The sequence below is a fragment of the Podarcis melisellensis genome (genome assembly GCF_964234715.1).
Source record: "Podarcis melisellensis genome assembly, chromosome: 2".
NCBI lineage: Eukaryota > Metazoa > Chordata > Lepidosauria > Squamata > Lacertidae > Podarcis > Podarcis melisellensis.
Window position 1 is genome coordinate 66,556,771 of NC_138529.1, and position 13,641 is coordinate 66,570,411.

General features: G+C 41.9%; 1 protein-coding gene across 2 annotated transcripts; it reads right to left on the reverse strand.

Moving 5' to 3' along the window:
* Positions 1 to 14: 14 nt before the first annotated feature.
* Positions 15 to 12,199, reverse strand: KIAA1191. Of its 2 annotated transcripts, XM_081901101.1 has the most exons (10): positions 11,973 to 12,199; positions 10,009 to 10,144; positions 9,171 to 9,266; positions 8,826 to 8,908; positions 7,253 to 7,443; positions 5,627 to 5,753; positions 4,034 to 4,158; positions 3,339 to 3,445; positions 2,879 to 3,024; positions 15 to 1,655 (listed from the first exon to the last, which is right to left on the reverse strand). In XM_081901101.1, exons 4-10 carry the CDS (start codon positions 8,851 to 8,853, stop codon positions 1,447 to 1,449), a joined length of 933 nt encoding a protein of 310 aa, XP_081757227.1. In that variant the 5' UTR covers positions 8,854 to 8,908; positions 9,171 to 9,266; positions 10,009 to 10,144; positions 11,973 to 12,199; the 3' UTR covers positions 15 to 1,446. The 2 variants fall into 2 exon arrangements, with proteins under 2 accessions (XP_081757227.1, XP_081757228.1); XM_081901102.1 differs by lacking the exon at positions 10,009 to 10,144.
* Positions 12,200 to 13,641: the final 1,442 nt, after the last annotated feature.

Below are 13,641 nucleotides of genomic sequence, written 5' to 3' on the forward strand. Positions count from 1 at the left end.
ATCCCCAACAGTCATTCTCTATGGTTTTTTTTAATTATTGTGCAGAGATGTTAAGCACAGAGACATGAACACAAAATATCACAAAATAAGTTAACACTAAACAAAAAGCTGGATCACTGTTTACACACAGCAATGGTGATGACTAATAGGGCAGAAAAAGCTACAGTGGTATTGAAGCACAAGTCCTAATGTCGTCAATGTAAGTAAAGAAATAAAATGGAGCTGAGTGAGACACCACCAAGTCACTCAGCTGCAGAACTGCCAACAATCTGTAGAAACAACACAGTTCAGAAAGGGGACAGATCCCAATTAGGACATAAAAAAAGATTAGTGAGGACTTCTCAGTAAACATGCAGTTAAACAAAAGACCTTTTTATCTGCATAATGGATATTCCAAGACTGCCATCTCATCACTATAAAGCCAACCGGTGACTTACGAGTTTAGGACAAGGACAGTACCTGCCCCCTATGTCTTCAAGCAATCACAGAACACATCAAGTCTTCCACTGTTTGATTGCTCAAATAGAAATTAGCAACAATTTATGCAAATGCTTATGTTCACATCTAAGGTGAGACGCTAGGTTAAAATCTTCCCTATGCTCTAATGACTTATTTTCCTCTTCCTCCCTAAGAAATATATAAATAAGCATAACCACTGTCCCTTTAACTTTATAGTTATTATCTCACATCCTTTCCCCTGAAAGTGCTACTAATAATTCCCAAATGAATCCCCAGGAAAACAGCTACAAATCCCTTTGTTACCTCTAGGAATGAAGAAACTTTTCCATTCTACTGTGGCTCCAGCTTCATGGTATGCAGAACCCATTTGATGCAAAGGGCTTCACAAACAGTATCATTTCATAGTACAAGTCTAGAATTAGTACTGATATTTTTTTCATGTTGAAACATTTAGGTCCCTAAGACATGAATCTCTTACATGTAGAAATAGCCAAGCAGGGAGTCTTCAACTTTCAAGCATGGTGCTAAATTTCTCCAATATCCTTCCAGAACATTAGACTTCAGTTGATGCTAGATTCCCTCAAACGGTTCAAAGAAGATACTAGAAAGTTATACATTGTGCTTCAGTAATCTTGCACGAATAAGTAGATGTCAAACAGCAGCCCAAATATTCAAGCCAAAAAGGTCCAATAAGTTGATTGTTTCCCTTTATAAAACTTAGGTATTCAGAGAAGCACAGAACTGCATGTCAGAACTCTGTTGGCAAGCTAGTTATTATTTTGGTGCTGCATAAGAGACCTTTCGAAGGAAAAAAAGAGCAAGAAATTCAGAAAGTTGCCCAAATCTTGTTTCACCACTGTCTGTAACTCTGACCTAGAAGAGACCTTCCTATGTCAACTGCATGTGTGGAATGTGAAAGACACCCTAGGACAATATAGGGTGTCCATCAGATTTCAAGATCATCCTGCCTTTTAAGTGGAGGTATTTCTAGAACCCAGTAGGAGTAAGCACATTCATGTCCCGGGGTCTGAGGTTATGAGAACGTGGGGACCGCTTCTTTTCATCCATAGCTGGAATGTCCATCTTGGGAGGCTTGAAAGTTGCAGGGTCCTCTGCCATCCTGGTGGCCTGGGCACGCATTAGTTCCATTGGGGTTGGTTTCTGGGCACCCTTATAGGCCTGGACGGTAAAGCCCCCTGAGAGAAGAAGAGGATATAAAAGAGATAAGAGAAAAGCAAAAGCAGCAAACCATTACGGACATCTGTGCAGATGTACAGTACAATCAAGACTTGTGTAAGCAATTGCCATTTCATCAAATTCTAAGCACTAACCTGGCGTGCTCTGGTCCATGGGGTCACGAAGAGTCGAACACGACTAAACGACAAGCACTAACCACCATGTGGCATGTGGCAGTTCTCTTTGTCAACAAAAGATATTTGTGTATTTCTATAGTGACAGTCATATGAGGAAGCTATACCTAAAACTGCAACTCAAGTATCCCTTGTGATAAGCTTTTTGCACATAATCTATGGCAACTTTGCCTTGAACAGAATTTAATTGTCACTGGAAGATTCAGGAATAGTTCTGGCAAATCAGCATTAAAGGAGCAATGCAGATGGTTAAAGAGTCAGAATAATATTCACTACATTTTTTTCTTAAAAGTAAGTAGGCAGAGCATCTTTGCTTATTGGGAAACTATGGAACAGACATTCCTCTATCAAATATGACTGAAGGCAAAACAAAACACTAGTAGCTAACACTTAGTAAAACCACATTAACTACAAATTTAGGATTAACGCTGCTGTTACAAAAGCACAATCATGTGCTTGGGGGGGGGGGGTTACAAGACTGAATCCAAAATTTGATTTTCCGACCTTTGAATGCAGCATTCAAGTTCTATGCCATAGACTGCAGAAAGCTGTGGACACACATTTTACTATATGCCACACCTTGATATATGCATTCTCTTCTGTAGTCCCAATTCCAATTGACAATGAATTCTTCCCATTTACTTTTAAGTCTCTTCATAATTTTAACTCTTCGTTACAGCAGGGCTCAACTAATACATCAGTTGACTCCCATCAGCAGAATTCCTGCACAAGGGCTTTCACTTGTGCTATGGGGCTTTCCCTTCTCCTCTCCACATACACCCCAAAATTGGCTCTGGGGGCATCAGGGTAAGCCCTGGAATAGTATGCAAGGGGAGGAGAGGGGGGATTGTTCTTTCTGGCAAGCCAAAATGCTTGCCTTGACAAAACAATTACCACAGTGTGATGTTCAATTTCTCCTTTAGTCTTTAAAGCCAAAGCTTGCTACTCTGGTCTTTTGTAAAATGAACACATATTTTTGAAGACTGTATTTTTGGAAGAAAGCATATTTTTGAATACATAAAGACTGTTTTCTTAAAATGTTGCCATACCTGAATCTGTGTGTTTTTGAAGAGCTCTAGGTCCAAAGAAGCTCCATTTTTCAGACGGTACTTTATCGCCATCCCCACCACCGGAATCCATGGCAGCAAGCTCAGGACCCGTGATGGATGCGGAGGACCCCTGACTAAACCAACCCCTGAAGAGAACAAATCAATTAAGAACTGAAACCGGATAGGCAGACCAATGTAGTATCTGACTACCACAAACATTTAATCCCAACTGAACAATTCTCACGCCACATAAGTTTACACCAAAAGATAAATCCAGGGAAAAATTATGTGAGCCACATTACCTACCCACAACTGAAAGAATGGGTATCTTTAAAAACGCAGCAAAAAAGCATTGGACAGATTCCACAAACAGGATTCACAAAACCCAAAAGGAAGCTAGGATTCCTATTAATTTAGACACATAGTTAAGTGCCCTTTGTTTTCCTCTTGGGAAATGTACCTGTATGTGCGCTTGGGAGAGGAATGGGGAGTGCTGCTTGGAGTGGACTGGGCGGAAGAGGCCTGTTTATCTTCTTTTGCCATCTCTCCACTTTGCATCTTTAGGTTCTGTTAGAAAGGGTAAAGATGTACAGTTGGAAGCATTCCAATTCTAGCAAGTGAACAGCGAGCAGCCACAGTTTAATTTTGTTTCTTTCATTGGTAAAGCTTAATAAAAGCATGATGTAGCATATTAATGAGATTTGCATGCAAGATTGTATGGAGACATTTCTGCCTTGATTACAGCTACCTCTCAGACATACCATCTTTCAAATCATCACCCTCCATTACTGAACTTTGTATTCCGCTTCAAAGGCATAGCACCCATTTCCCAGTAATAGAAAATTCTATATGTTCAGTCTCAGAAAGTTAGGCTTTTAGTGCAGGGAAATAAATAATTTACATAAATTACTTTCAGTTCCAATGCCTCACTGGTACTGATCAAGAACTCAATACATTATATTTAACTGGCACTAGATTCAAGCTCTCTTAACACAAACTCTGAAACAGGATGCAAACCGGAAAAATCCTTGATTCTATTGTGCCAATGGCACCTATTAGCAAACTTTCCACACTTAGTTCTGAAAAGTAGTAATTTACAACCAATACCAATTTAAGGAATTCACTACTAAAGCACAGTGAGACCCAACACCTTACATGGAGTGACTCAGCCACACGGTGGTATTTAGTCTCCTCTGCAGTGAGGCCTTTGTGGGGAGTGTATCCGGCATCTCTCAACCCTGCCTGCTGCTCAAAGCGTTGAATGCTCTCCTGAGTTTGCTCTAGAATGGACAACATGACACATTCATACAAGCCACAAACACTACGGCCTGCAACAAAGTTCTAAAAGGCAATATCCTATAGCCTTTATAGTTATTAGAAATGATAAAGCACGGAGGGAGAGATTTCTTTAAGCCATCTATTATAAAGCGCCAGAGCAACGCACAGCAGTTAAAAAATGTTCTGGAACTTTCATCATTCCAGCAGATTGGAAGGGGAGGACAGGACTAAAGTTAAAAAGAGACCAGTATAGTAAAATATTCTAGGATTGCTTTGTTTATTAAATTTGTATACAGCCCTTCACCCAAAGATCACAAGGTGGAGAATATAAATAGTCCCCTTCCCACAAACACATTTAAAAGGCCATAGATTGTCTAATCAGCTAAAGGCCTGGTTATACAGAAATGTTTTCCTTTGCCCTGAGCTCTTCCTACAAGTGAGCTCACTGTATTTTTGGGGTTCCAGAGCCAGACTTTCTAAACCAGGGATGGGGGACATGTGGCCCTGCAGGTGCTGTTAGATATTGTTACTGTCTATTGGCCATATTGGCTAGCTGATGGAAGCAGTAGCACATTATCTTGAGTCACAGGCAGGTTCCTCATCCCTGTTCTAAACCTTTACTGCGACAACTTTTGTTATGTTCTCATGAATGCAGCATAAATTCATACATAATCAGAAGCTGGGCCCAAAAAAGAAGCCACCAGGGTTTAGGAGGAACATCTTCAGAATGCTTTTCTCCAATCTACTGTTATTCAGAGCAGAAACCTCAACCCTGTCCTTTAGTAGCTTTTTAAAAGAAAAATTATGCAATTGTAATGGCTATCTTTAAATATTAATAAAACTACAAGAGACTCAAAATGGTGAAATATATATGCCACATCCAAAGCATGCTGATTCAAGCATATTGTCTATGTGCCAGTTATCTGCCCATTAGTAGGAGGAGGAAATGTACCATTAGCAACCTAATGAAGTTGTTTAATTCACTGTAAATTCAATGGAAGTGTGTATTTAGTTTTCCCAAAAGATTTAACAGCTAAAATTAAACATACATAGGTGCCAAACAAATTATCTTCCACAGCCATTCATTTTAATACATTGACTGGACAAATGGAATGAGTTTGCCAAGCTAACAAGTAAGAGCTGGCAGTGCAGTCCCACTACCACAAAACACATAATGAAGTGTTGCAGGACTTAAGAAGAACTAAATTTCCATGCTGTTTCCCTTAGGTTACATGCTAGTATTTAGGTACTAAAGAGGATCAGAATATGGAGGTAGAGCATCAAATTCATTCTTACAGCATTTTGTTTGACCCTTTCCATTAGGGGATCAAATCTCTTTGAAGGCCTTTCTGAACAGACAACTATATCACAGAGAATTAAAATAACCCACATGGTAATGGGAAATAAACCATATTGCAAAATTTGATCTCCAGGGTAACTTGCCTACTAGAGGAACACAAGAGCTCTTACTTGTGATGAGAGAATTCATGATGATGTGGGTGGCCTTGGCCTTCACTACAGGAACCTTGTTCACAGTCTCAGTGGAAGATGAGGGGGTAATGGCAGATGGATGCATGCTAGTCTCCCCTTCCTCATCCTGTGCAGAGGAAGTCAGGGACAGTTTGAGGAGAAAGGGGCAAAATTACCTTAGGAGAATCTCACACACTACTCCTGATCCTCAAGGGAAGGAGTCCTGGAATCATACTTGAACTGTACAGATTGAACATGGTGCTCTTGCCATTTTCCCACCCTCTCATCTATAACATTTTAATTCTGTATAGTATTTAGAAATCTTTGGTCTTGCATCCAGCAGATAATCAATCTCAAGATATCATGCATTATATGAAGCTAGAGATCACTCCTATTTTCACCAAAAACCAGATCCGCTGTAGTCCATGAAAACAGGTGAAAATATTCTCTCCTGCATAGAAGATAACTCCAACCCCCAAGTCTAGTTCTCCTCATAAGATAACAACTATGGCTTTCTGATTATTCCCTGCTTTTGAAAAGTAAATCCAGGGTCACAATCTGTTACTTGCCACCCACCCACAGCCATTTAACCCTAGTCAAAATCTATAGGTTTTTTAAAAAAAAAATCATACCAGCTCTTCGTTGTGAAACTTACACTCTTTTTGTCAGACATTTCACCAGTTCTGACCAGTTACAGCCATTGTAATGAAAATAAGTGTTTCTCCCTCAATAATTGTTGCTATAAAAAGTATCAGAAGAGCATTTGTATTATTGGCATCTGCTTGACTCGAGAGAAATGGAGTGTGCCTCTGGAGTGAAGCCAAGCAGCTGTTAGTAGCACTGAAGTGACCTCTCAGGGGTGCAAGCCTGGGCAATGTGTATGGAGGTCCTTGGCTGCCCAGTCAACAAGACCCTACTCTCAGCCTTGCTGAAGTGGTCCAAAGGAAAGCAGAGTAATACGTTTGGTACCAGCTTGGCTTCAGGAGTTGCCAGAAGGAGGCATAAAGGTGCCAACCAACCATCTTAGGGACTACGTTCTGGTTTTGTGTGGGGTTTACCCCTTAGCTTTTTCTTCCCTGAAGATATCCTGCAAGGCAGCAGAGGTTTAGGATCAGGGTTTTCCTTCTCCTAGGTGGATGAGCCCCACCTGCCCCTCACTTCCCTCTACAGCACGTGCAGAAACTGCCTTCTTGACACTTGGACCCACTATGGGTCTTGTCCGCTCAATCTGCCAGAGCCTGTATTCACATGTAGGGGAAGTCCCTAACTCACCAAGGGTTTGAGACCACTCAGCTACCCTCACCTGGTTTAGCCGGCCAGTCAAAGCTGTTTCCCGGGATGTGGCTGTCACATGCTGATAACTTCTAGGAGCCACAGGTGAGAGCTGAGTGCAGCGTGGGAACCAAAGGTGGACAAAGTACCCCAGAAGGAGCACACTACATCTCCCACCAGAGGTACTACACCTCCCCTAACACCCCATACACCCAGAAGACCAAAGCAATGCAAATTTGATGCCCCTCAGCACAGTTAATTTCAGTGGTTGATTTACGTCTTCAGTGGGACATTAAATGTGGTATTTACTGGACACCTCATACCACCTCTATAGTCACTCTAGAGACTGCATACCTTGGAAATATTTTCATATTTGCGTTCTGGGACGACTGGCTGTTTCCACAGGATATTGGTGGACATATTTGGAGGAGGAGGGGTCATTGGTGCTGTATCCTCAAGGGCATCATCATAACTGAATGTCCGACGGTTCATTCCAATGGGTTGGGACATCTTTCCTAGAAAGCCTCCAGAGCCATGCTCAATAGCTAAGGACAGAGATGAAAATTTCACAGTAGGCTGCACTTTTAGAATGTCAACTTTATACTAGCAAGTAGTACAGATCACATTAGCACTTATTTCATTAAGATGATCTTCTAGCGTCAGTATCACAGGATTTTAGAACATTGTGATGTAACTAACTTTCTTTCAGGCCCAAGGCCACATCACCGTATTCCAACTCCGTCAGGGCAACATGCCACAGGTAGGCATGGCCACCTTATAGCAGGCAAGCAAGAGCACCTGTGCACAAGCCACCACATGCATACCAGGGAACACGCACACAAACAGCAAGCAAGGTGAAAAATGAAATTGACAATAGCTGTGAGGGTAGTTTCAACCTCTCTGCCCAGTACTATGAGGATGAAATTCCATTAGTGTACTATGCCCCCCTCAATCTCACGGTAGCACCACACTGGGTCAGGGAATTGGGGGCTACTGGAGAAGACTTAGTAAACTGGAGGAAGCCCATTGGCCACTGGTTCACCACTACTGATCAAAACAATGCACTTGATCCATTTCAACTAATAATTAGAGAGCTAAAGGTGCTACTAGAGCTAGAAATTCTTAGGCCAAAGCTCCTAGAAACACTGTTACTCAAAAATGTCTACTGCCTATTAATTTAGGCACTTATCTAGTCCAGAATTACTAAAACCCAAGCCCTGGCACTAAAGCATTTGTTCAGAATCTTTTCCCACATGAGACACCTAGGATCAGGAAGGTAATCAACTTTTCATTAAAAGTTGTTCAAACAGAATAACCCCAGAAAACACAACCTAAAAAAAACCAGGCTAGAAAATGTTTAGGTACTTAGGATGGTCATTCGATTTCAAAGGGATCTGAAGAATTTTCCATCCCTGCCGAGATGACTTCCCAAACTAATGGCAAACAGCCTTTTCACTCATAATCAGGTAAATAGGCACACTAACCATCGGATTTCAATAAATTCACTCACTAGCAAATTAAAAGTCAAGTAATGGTAGCATGAAATACATAATCCTGAAGGCAATCTGAAAAACTACTTCCAGGAACAGATGGAAGAATTCATCTCAGGGGAGAACTCCATCAATTTAGTAATTAATTCATCATTATCTAGTTAGCAGTTGTTGGTCATTAGCAGGGAAGAAAACTGACAACTGCAACCATAAGATGCTAGGTCACCAACAGATATATTGTTGAAGCGCAATTACAATTCTCTCTAGAGCAGAGTCAGATCTTTATGTGTGTCTGCATTTAGTGTGGTACAGCTAGACCTTCATAAAGGCAACACAAATAGTCTTGGGAGATTTGAATAAAGGGCCTGATGATATTTGTTACAATTACCACTAGACACTTTTACACCCAACACTTTTACTTAGATAATTAGTTTTACCAGGAGCATCTGTTCGTCTTGAAGCCATGATTGCAAGTCCAGGTGTTTCACTATATGGAAATCCAGAACAGTATTGCTGTTACCTAATAAAAACAGAGGGTACTTTCATCTGCAAAAGTTACACCATAGCAAAGGATCCTGGTTTATAATAAAACTAGAGTATGTCAATGAAGCTCCACATATTTTACTTTGCTTATAAAGCTAGCAAGATGTCTAACATTTATTTTGATGATTTAAATAATGAAGCAATGAAAAGGTATTATGACCTAACTCATTTTAAATTAATCAGCCTGCGTATCATTGTAATCAAAGTTTTTATAAGGAAAAAAAACTAATAGAGCTTACCACAACTTATGATGAGAGAAAGATGTCAAAAAAGGACCATTCTGTTGCTGATGCTGAAACTAGCAAACCATCCTCACGAGCTTCCATGCAGACAGACTGACAAAAATTCAGAAGTAATAAATCTTTACTAAAGTAAGACAGTCTACAATTGCAGTAAAATTGTATTCATAATAACCTAATTCAATACTGACAGAAAGCCACTTCAACCTTCATAAAGGAGAAAATAGTGCACAACGCTCAAATGCCTCATTTACCTGTTAACCATTAGGTTGGTGGTTTGAGCCCACCCAAAGACAGCTGTGAGCGGAATTTCTGTATTGCAGGGAGTTGAACTAGATCAGGGACGTCCAACAGGTAGACCGTTATCTACCGGTAGATCACTGAATGTCTTGAGGTAGATTACTGCCCCCCCCCCAAAGAAGCTCAACAACTTTGGCTTCCCTTAAGAAAGCTCAACAATTTAGCCCTGCACCCCCACAAAACGGTGCTTTCCTCCTCCCTAAAAAAAAAGCTTAACAACTTTGACCTGAATCTCTTAAAAAAACGGGCCTTCCTCCTCCTTATAAAAGCTCAACAACTTTGACCTGAACCCCCAAAAAGGGGGCAGATCACTGCCAATTTTTAACTCTGAGTAAATCGCAGTCTTTTGGGAGTTGGCCACCCCTGGACTAGATGATACTTCCAACTCTACAATTCTATGTGGGAATTCTCTAACATTTGAAGTGGTCTCAACTAGACACTATGTACATCAACCACACCAAAGAAACCATCACTCAGTTGGACTGCCAAGTACTTGCAAAAATATAAAATATAAATATGAAGTTATAAATTAGCGTACTTGGACTGCAGTAGTAAATAAATTAAGTCCAGTCAAAGTTGACTATGGGGTGCTGCGCTCATCTCACTTCAAGCTGAGACGGTATTTGTCCACAGACAGCTTTCCGGGTCATATGACCAGCATGACTAAACTGCTTCTGGAACAACAGAATACCCTGACGGAAGCCAGAGCACATGGAAACGCTGTTTACCTTCCCACTGAAGTGGTACCCATTTATCTACTTGCACTAGTATGCTTTCAAACAATAGAATTCAAACTGTGGACCTTCCTACTGCAGTGGCAACAACACAGGGTCAAAGAACACTCCACATCTCAATCAACATCTAAGTAATCTACAATGGCACCTGGTTTCAAGGTAATGGGAAGTTTTCCAGCACAATATAAAGCAATCAACAGTGGTAGTTTACCTTTGAATTAATAAAATACAATGGTCTCAAAAGGTATTCTGGTGATTTACCCAGACAATCAAAGGTAAGCATCAAATAACTCAGGTGAGGTAGGTATTTCCACGAGGGAAATGCAGACTTGCCATAGATACAGTCTCCACAGCAGTAAAGTTATCAGAGTGGGTGAGATATAAATAAGATGCCACAATGTAATTTAATTTTTCTAACCATCATCTGTTGGCCAATTCTAAGCATTTTACTCTTCTTCCAACTGCAGAAACTGCTGACCTGGAAAGCAGCCATACAATCACCCTAGCTCATGCCAGCATATTCTCCCATATGGTTGCAATTAACAGCAGACAGATGCTGTAAATGCAGCTTCAAGAGGCACCCAGTTCAAATGGCCACTTAAGTCTTGTCCAGCATTTCTCACTAGAGACCAACAATTGCTACTTCTTGCAGCCAAGCAAGCGGTTTAAATCCAAGTGAGCCTATTCTCTTCCTCCTCCAATAATGAGAGAGGATGCAGGGGCTAGTGGCATGGGCTGCTTTTAACATACTAACTGTATACAACATCTAACTGTTGTGTGCATGCACACTTCTTCAGAAGTGTGCATGCACACAAAAGCTCATACCAAGAACTAACTTAGTTGGTCTTTAAGGTGCTACTGGAAGGAATTTTTTTTGTTTTGACTATGGCAGACCTATCTGTAACATCTAACTGTTGAGGCACTTTACATATTATTATGAATCACTTTGAACAACCATCAACATGCAAAGAAAATAAGTTTTGCTGTAGGCTCAAAAGGTTTAGTCCACTAACAATCATTCCCTAAGCAAGTGTGTAAGGGAGGGAGCCACACCACCGACAAGTGTAGGCAACAGGTCCATCTCATAGGTTAGGCTACAACCCTATACTCGCTTTCCAGAGAGTAAGCCCCTTTGAACTCAATGTTTAGGAAAGTTTTTAATGTCTGACGTTTTATCGTGTTTTTAATATTCTGTTGGGAGCCGCCCAAAGTGGCTGGGAAAACCCAGCCAGATGGGCGGGGTATAAACAGTAAATTAGTATTAGTATTCGGCTTGCTTCCGAGTAGACATGCATAGTTAAGCTGAACACCGACAGGGAAAGGAGAGGCGTTAGTTTACAAAACGCATGCAGTGAGATTAAAAACGCGTTTAATCTATTTTTGCATGTTTACTCGAGAGCAAGTCTCACGGAGCCTGCAATAGGCCTTGCTCCCAAGTAAGTGTTTTTAGGATGGCACCCTAAGAAAAAGAGGCGGTTGCCTCAGATTTCACCACAAGCAGCATCTTCCGTCCACGTCCCGCCCTGTCCCGGGGGGGAGTTCAGGTATTTCCCAAATACTGTAGGCTTCAGGCTCTTCCAAGCAGATGTCTGGGAAGGTGTCGCGCAAAATAAATTCCGCCGGAGCCTTTCATCCCCGAGCCCAGCCTCCTCCCGATGGTCTGCGGCGATTCCACGACCGGCCTATCCCGCCCACTATGCGCCGTAAACAACAAGGCCGCGCTCGGCTGCTTTGCCTGCCTGCCCTGCCGCCCGCCTCTTTCTCTTACCTCCCTTCTCTTCCTGGGCCGCCCGCAGCCCCCGGACTGGGTTCCCCCGGTACTAACAGGCCCGCTGCGCCCACGAGTCGGACGAGAGCAGGAGGCGGAGGAGGCCGCCCGCGAGCAGACGCCGGTCAACGAGATCCGGAGGCGCCATGGCGCAGCCCGAGCCGGGAGGAAGAGCTCAAGCCAGACCGAGCCAGATCAGCAGCAACGCGGCTGACGACATGCAACTCAAAGGACGCTGGCGGAGGGAGCGCAATCTATAAGCTTAAGGATCTCGCGAGAGTTCAAGCTCGCGGCGTTTGAGAGACTAATTCTGAGGGAACTTAGCCGTTGGTATTCAGAAGTGTACGGGCTCCGGCAACGGAGACGGGCAGAGCGCAGGCGTGGTGCAGGCATTGATATACAGTGGCCTTGTTCTCTATGAATCTGTCTAATCCTCTTTTAAAGACGTCCACGTCGGTTGTCATCAGTGCCTCCTGTGGGAGCGAGTTCCATAGTTTGTGCTGTGTGAAGAAAAAGTACATTCTTTTGTCCGGAATCTTCCAACATTCAGCTACATTGTATATCCACGAGTTCTGGTGTTACTGGAGATGGAGAAAAATGGTTCGTTTTCTCCATGCATAATTTTATATCTTTCTAGTGCTTTTTTCTAAAAATAAAATGTTTAGGGGGTACTCTCATTTTCCTACTCATATTGAAATACTGCCCCTCAGTGAGGCCAAACAATGTCTGGGGTATGTGTACCCCTGTGTCCCCCCAGAAAAAGGCACTGTATCTTTCTTTCATGTCACCTCTAAAAAGCGCCAAATGCAGCAGCCTTTTCTCATAAGGGTATTGCTCCATCCCTCAGATCATTGTGGTTCCACCTTTCTGAAACCTTTCCAGCTCGAAAATAACCTTTTTGAGGTGAGGCAATCAGAGCTGTACACAGTGTTCCAGGGGCAGTTGCACCATAGATTTGTACTTGTATCGGCCGTTTTATTTTCAATTCCTTTCCTAATAATTCCTAGCATGATATTTTCTTTTTTCTCCACCGCTGCCACACACTGCGTCTGCTTCTTCATTGAGTTGTTCACTCTTTTTCCTGGTTAGTCATCACCAGTTCTGACTCCATAAGTGTATAGGTTAAATAGGATTTGGGGCCCCAGCATGCATGAGTTCACACTTATTTACATTGAATTGCCCTTGCCATTTTACCACCCATTCACACAGTTTGAAGATGTCCTTTGGAAGCTTTTTGCAATCCTTTGTTTTAATGACTGAACAACTGAGTATCATCAGCAAACTTGTCCACCTCACTGCTCACCCCTAACTCTAGATCTTAAAAAAAAAAGTTAAAAAGCACAAGTCCCAATACTGATCCTTGGGGGACTCCACTTTCTACATCCCTCCATCAAGACAACTATCTATTTACTCCTAGTTTCTGCATTCTGTTATGTAATCAATTCCTAATCAATAATAGTAGCTGTTTTACTACAAAGGAATTTCAGAAATAGACTGGAAAGAGAAGCTGCTGAATTGCAACTTATCACCAAACTTAAAACCATGGAGAAACCTGGTCTGAACAAAGACCTTGGATTCTTATCTCATTATACATGACAAAGCCATTTTTCACCTTTTCACCCCTTGCTTTTTCCTGTAAGACCTATTGCAGTCGTTAGAGTCGTCAACA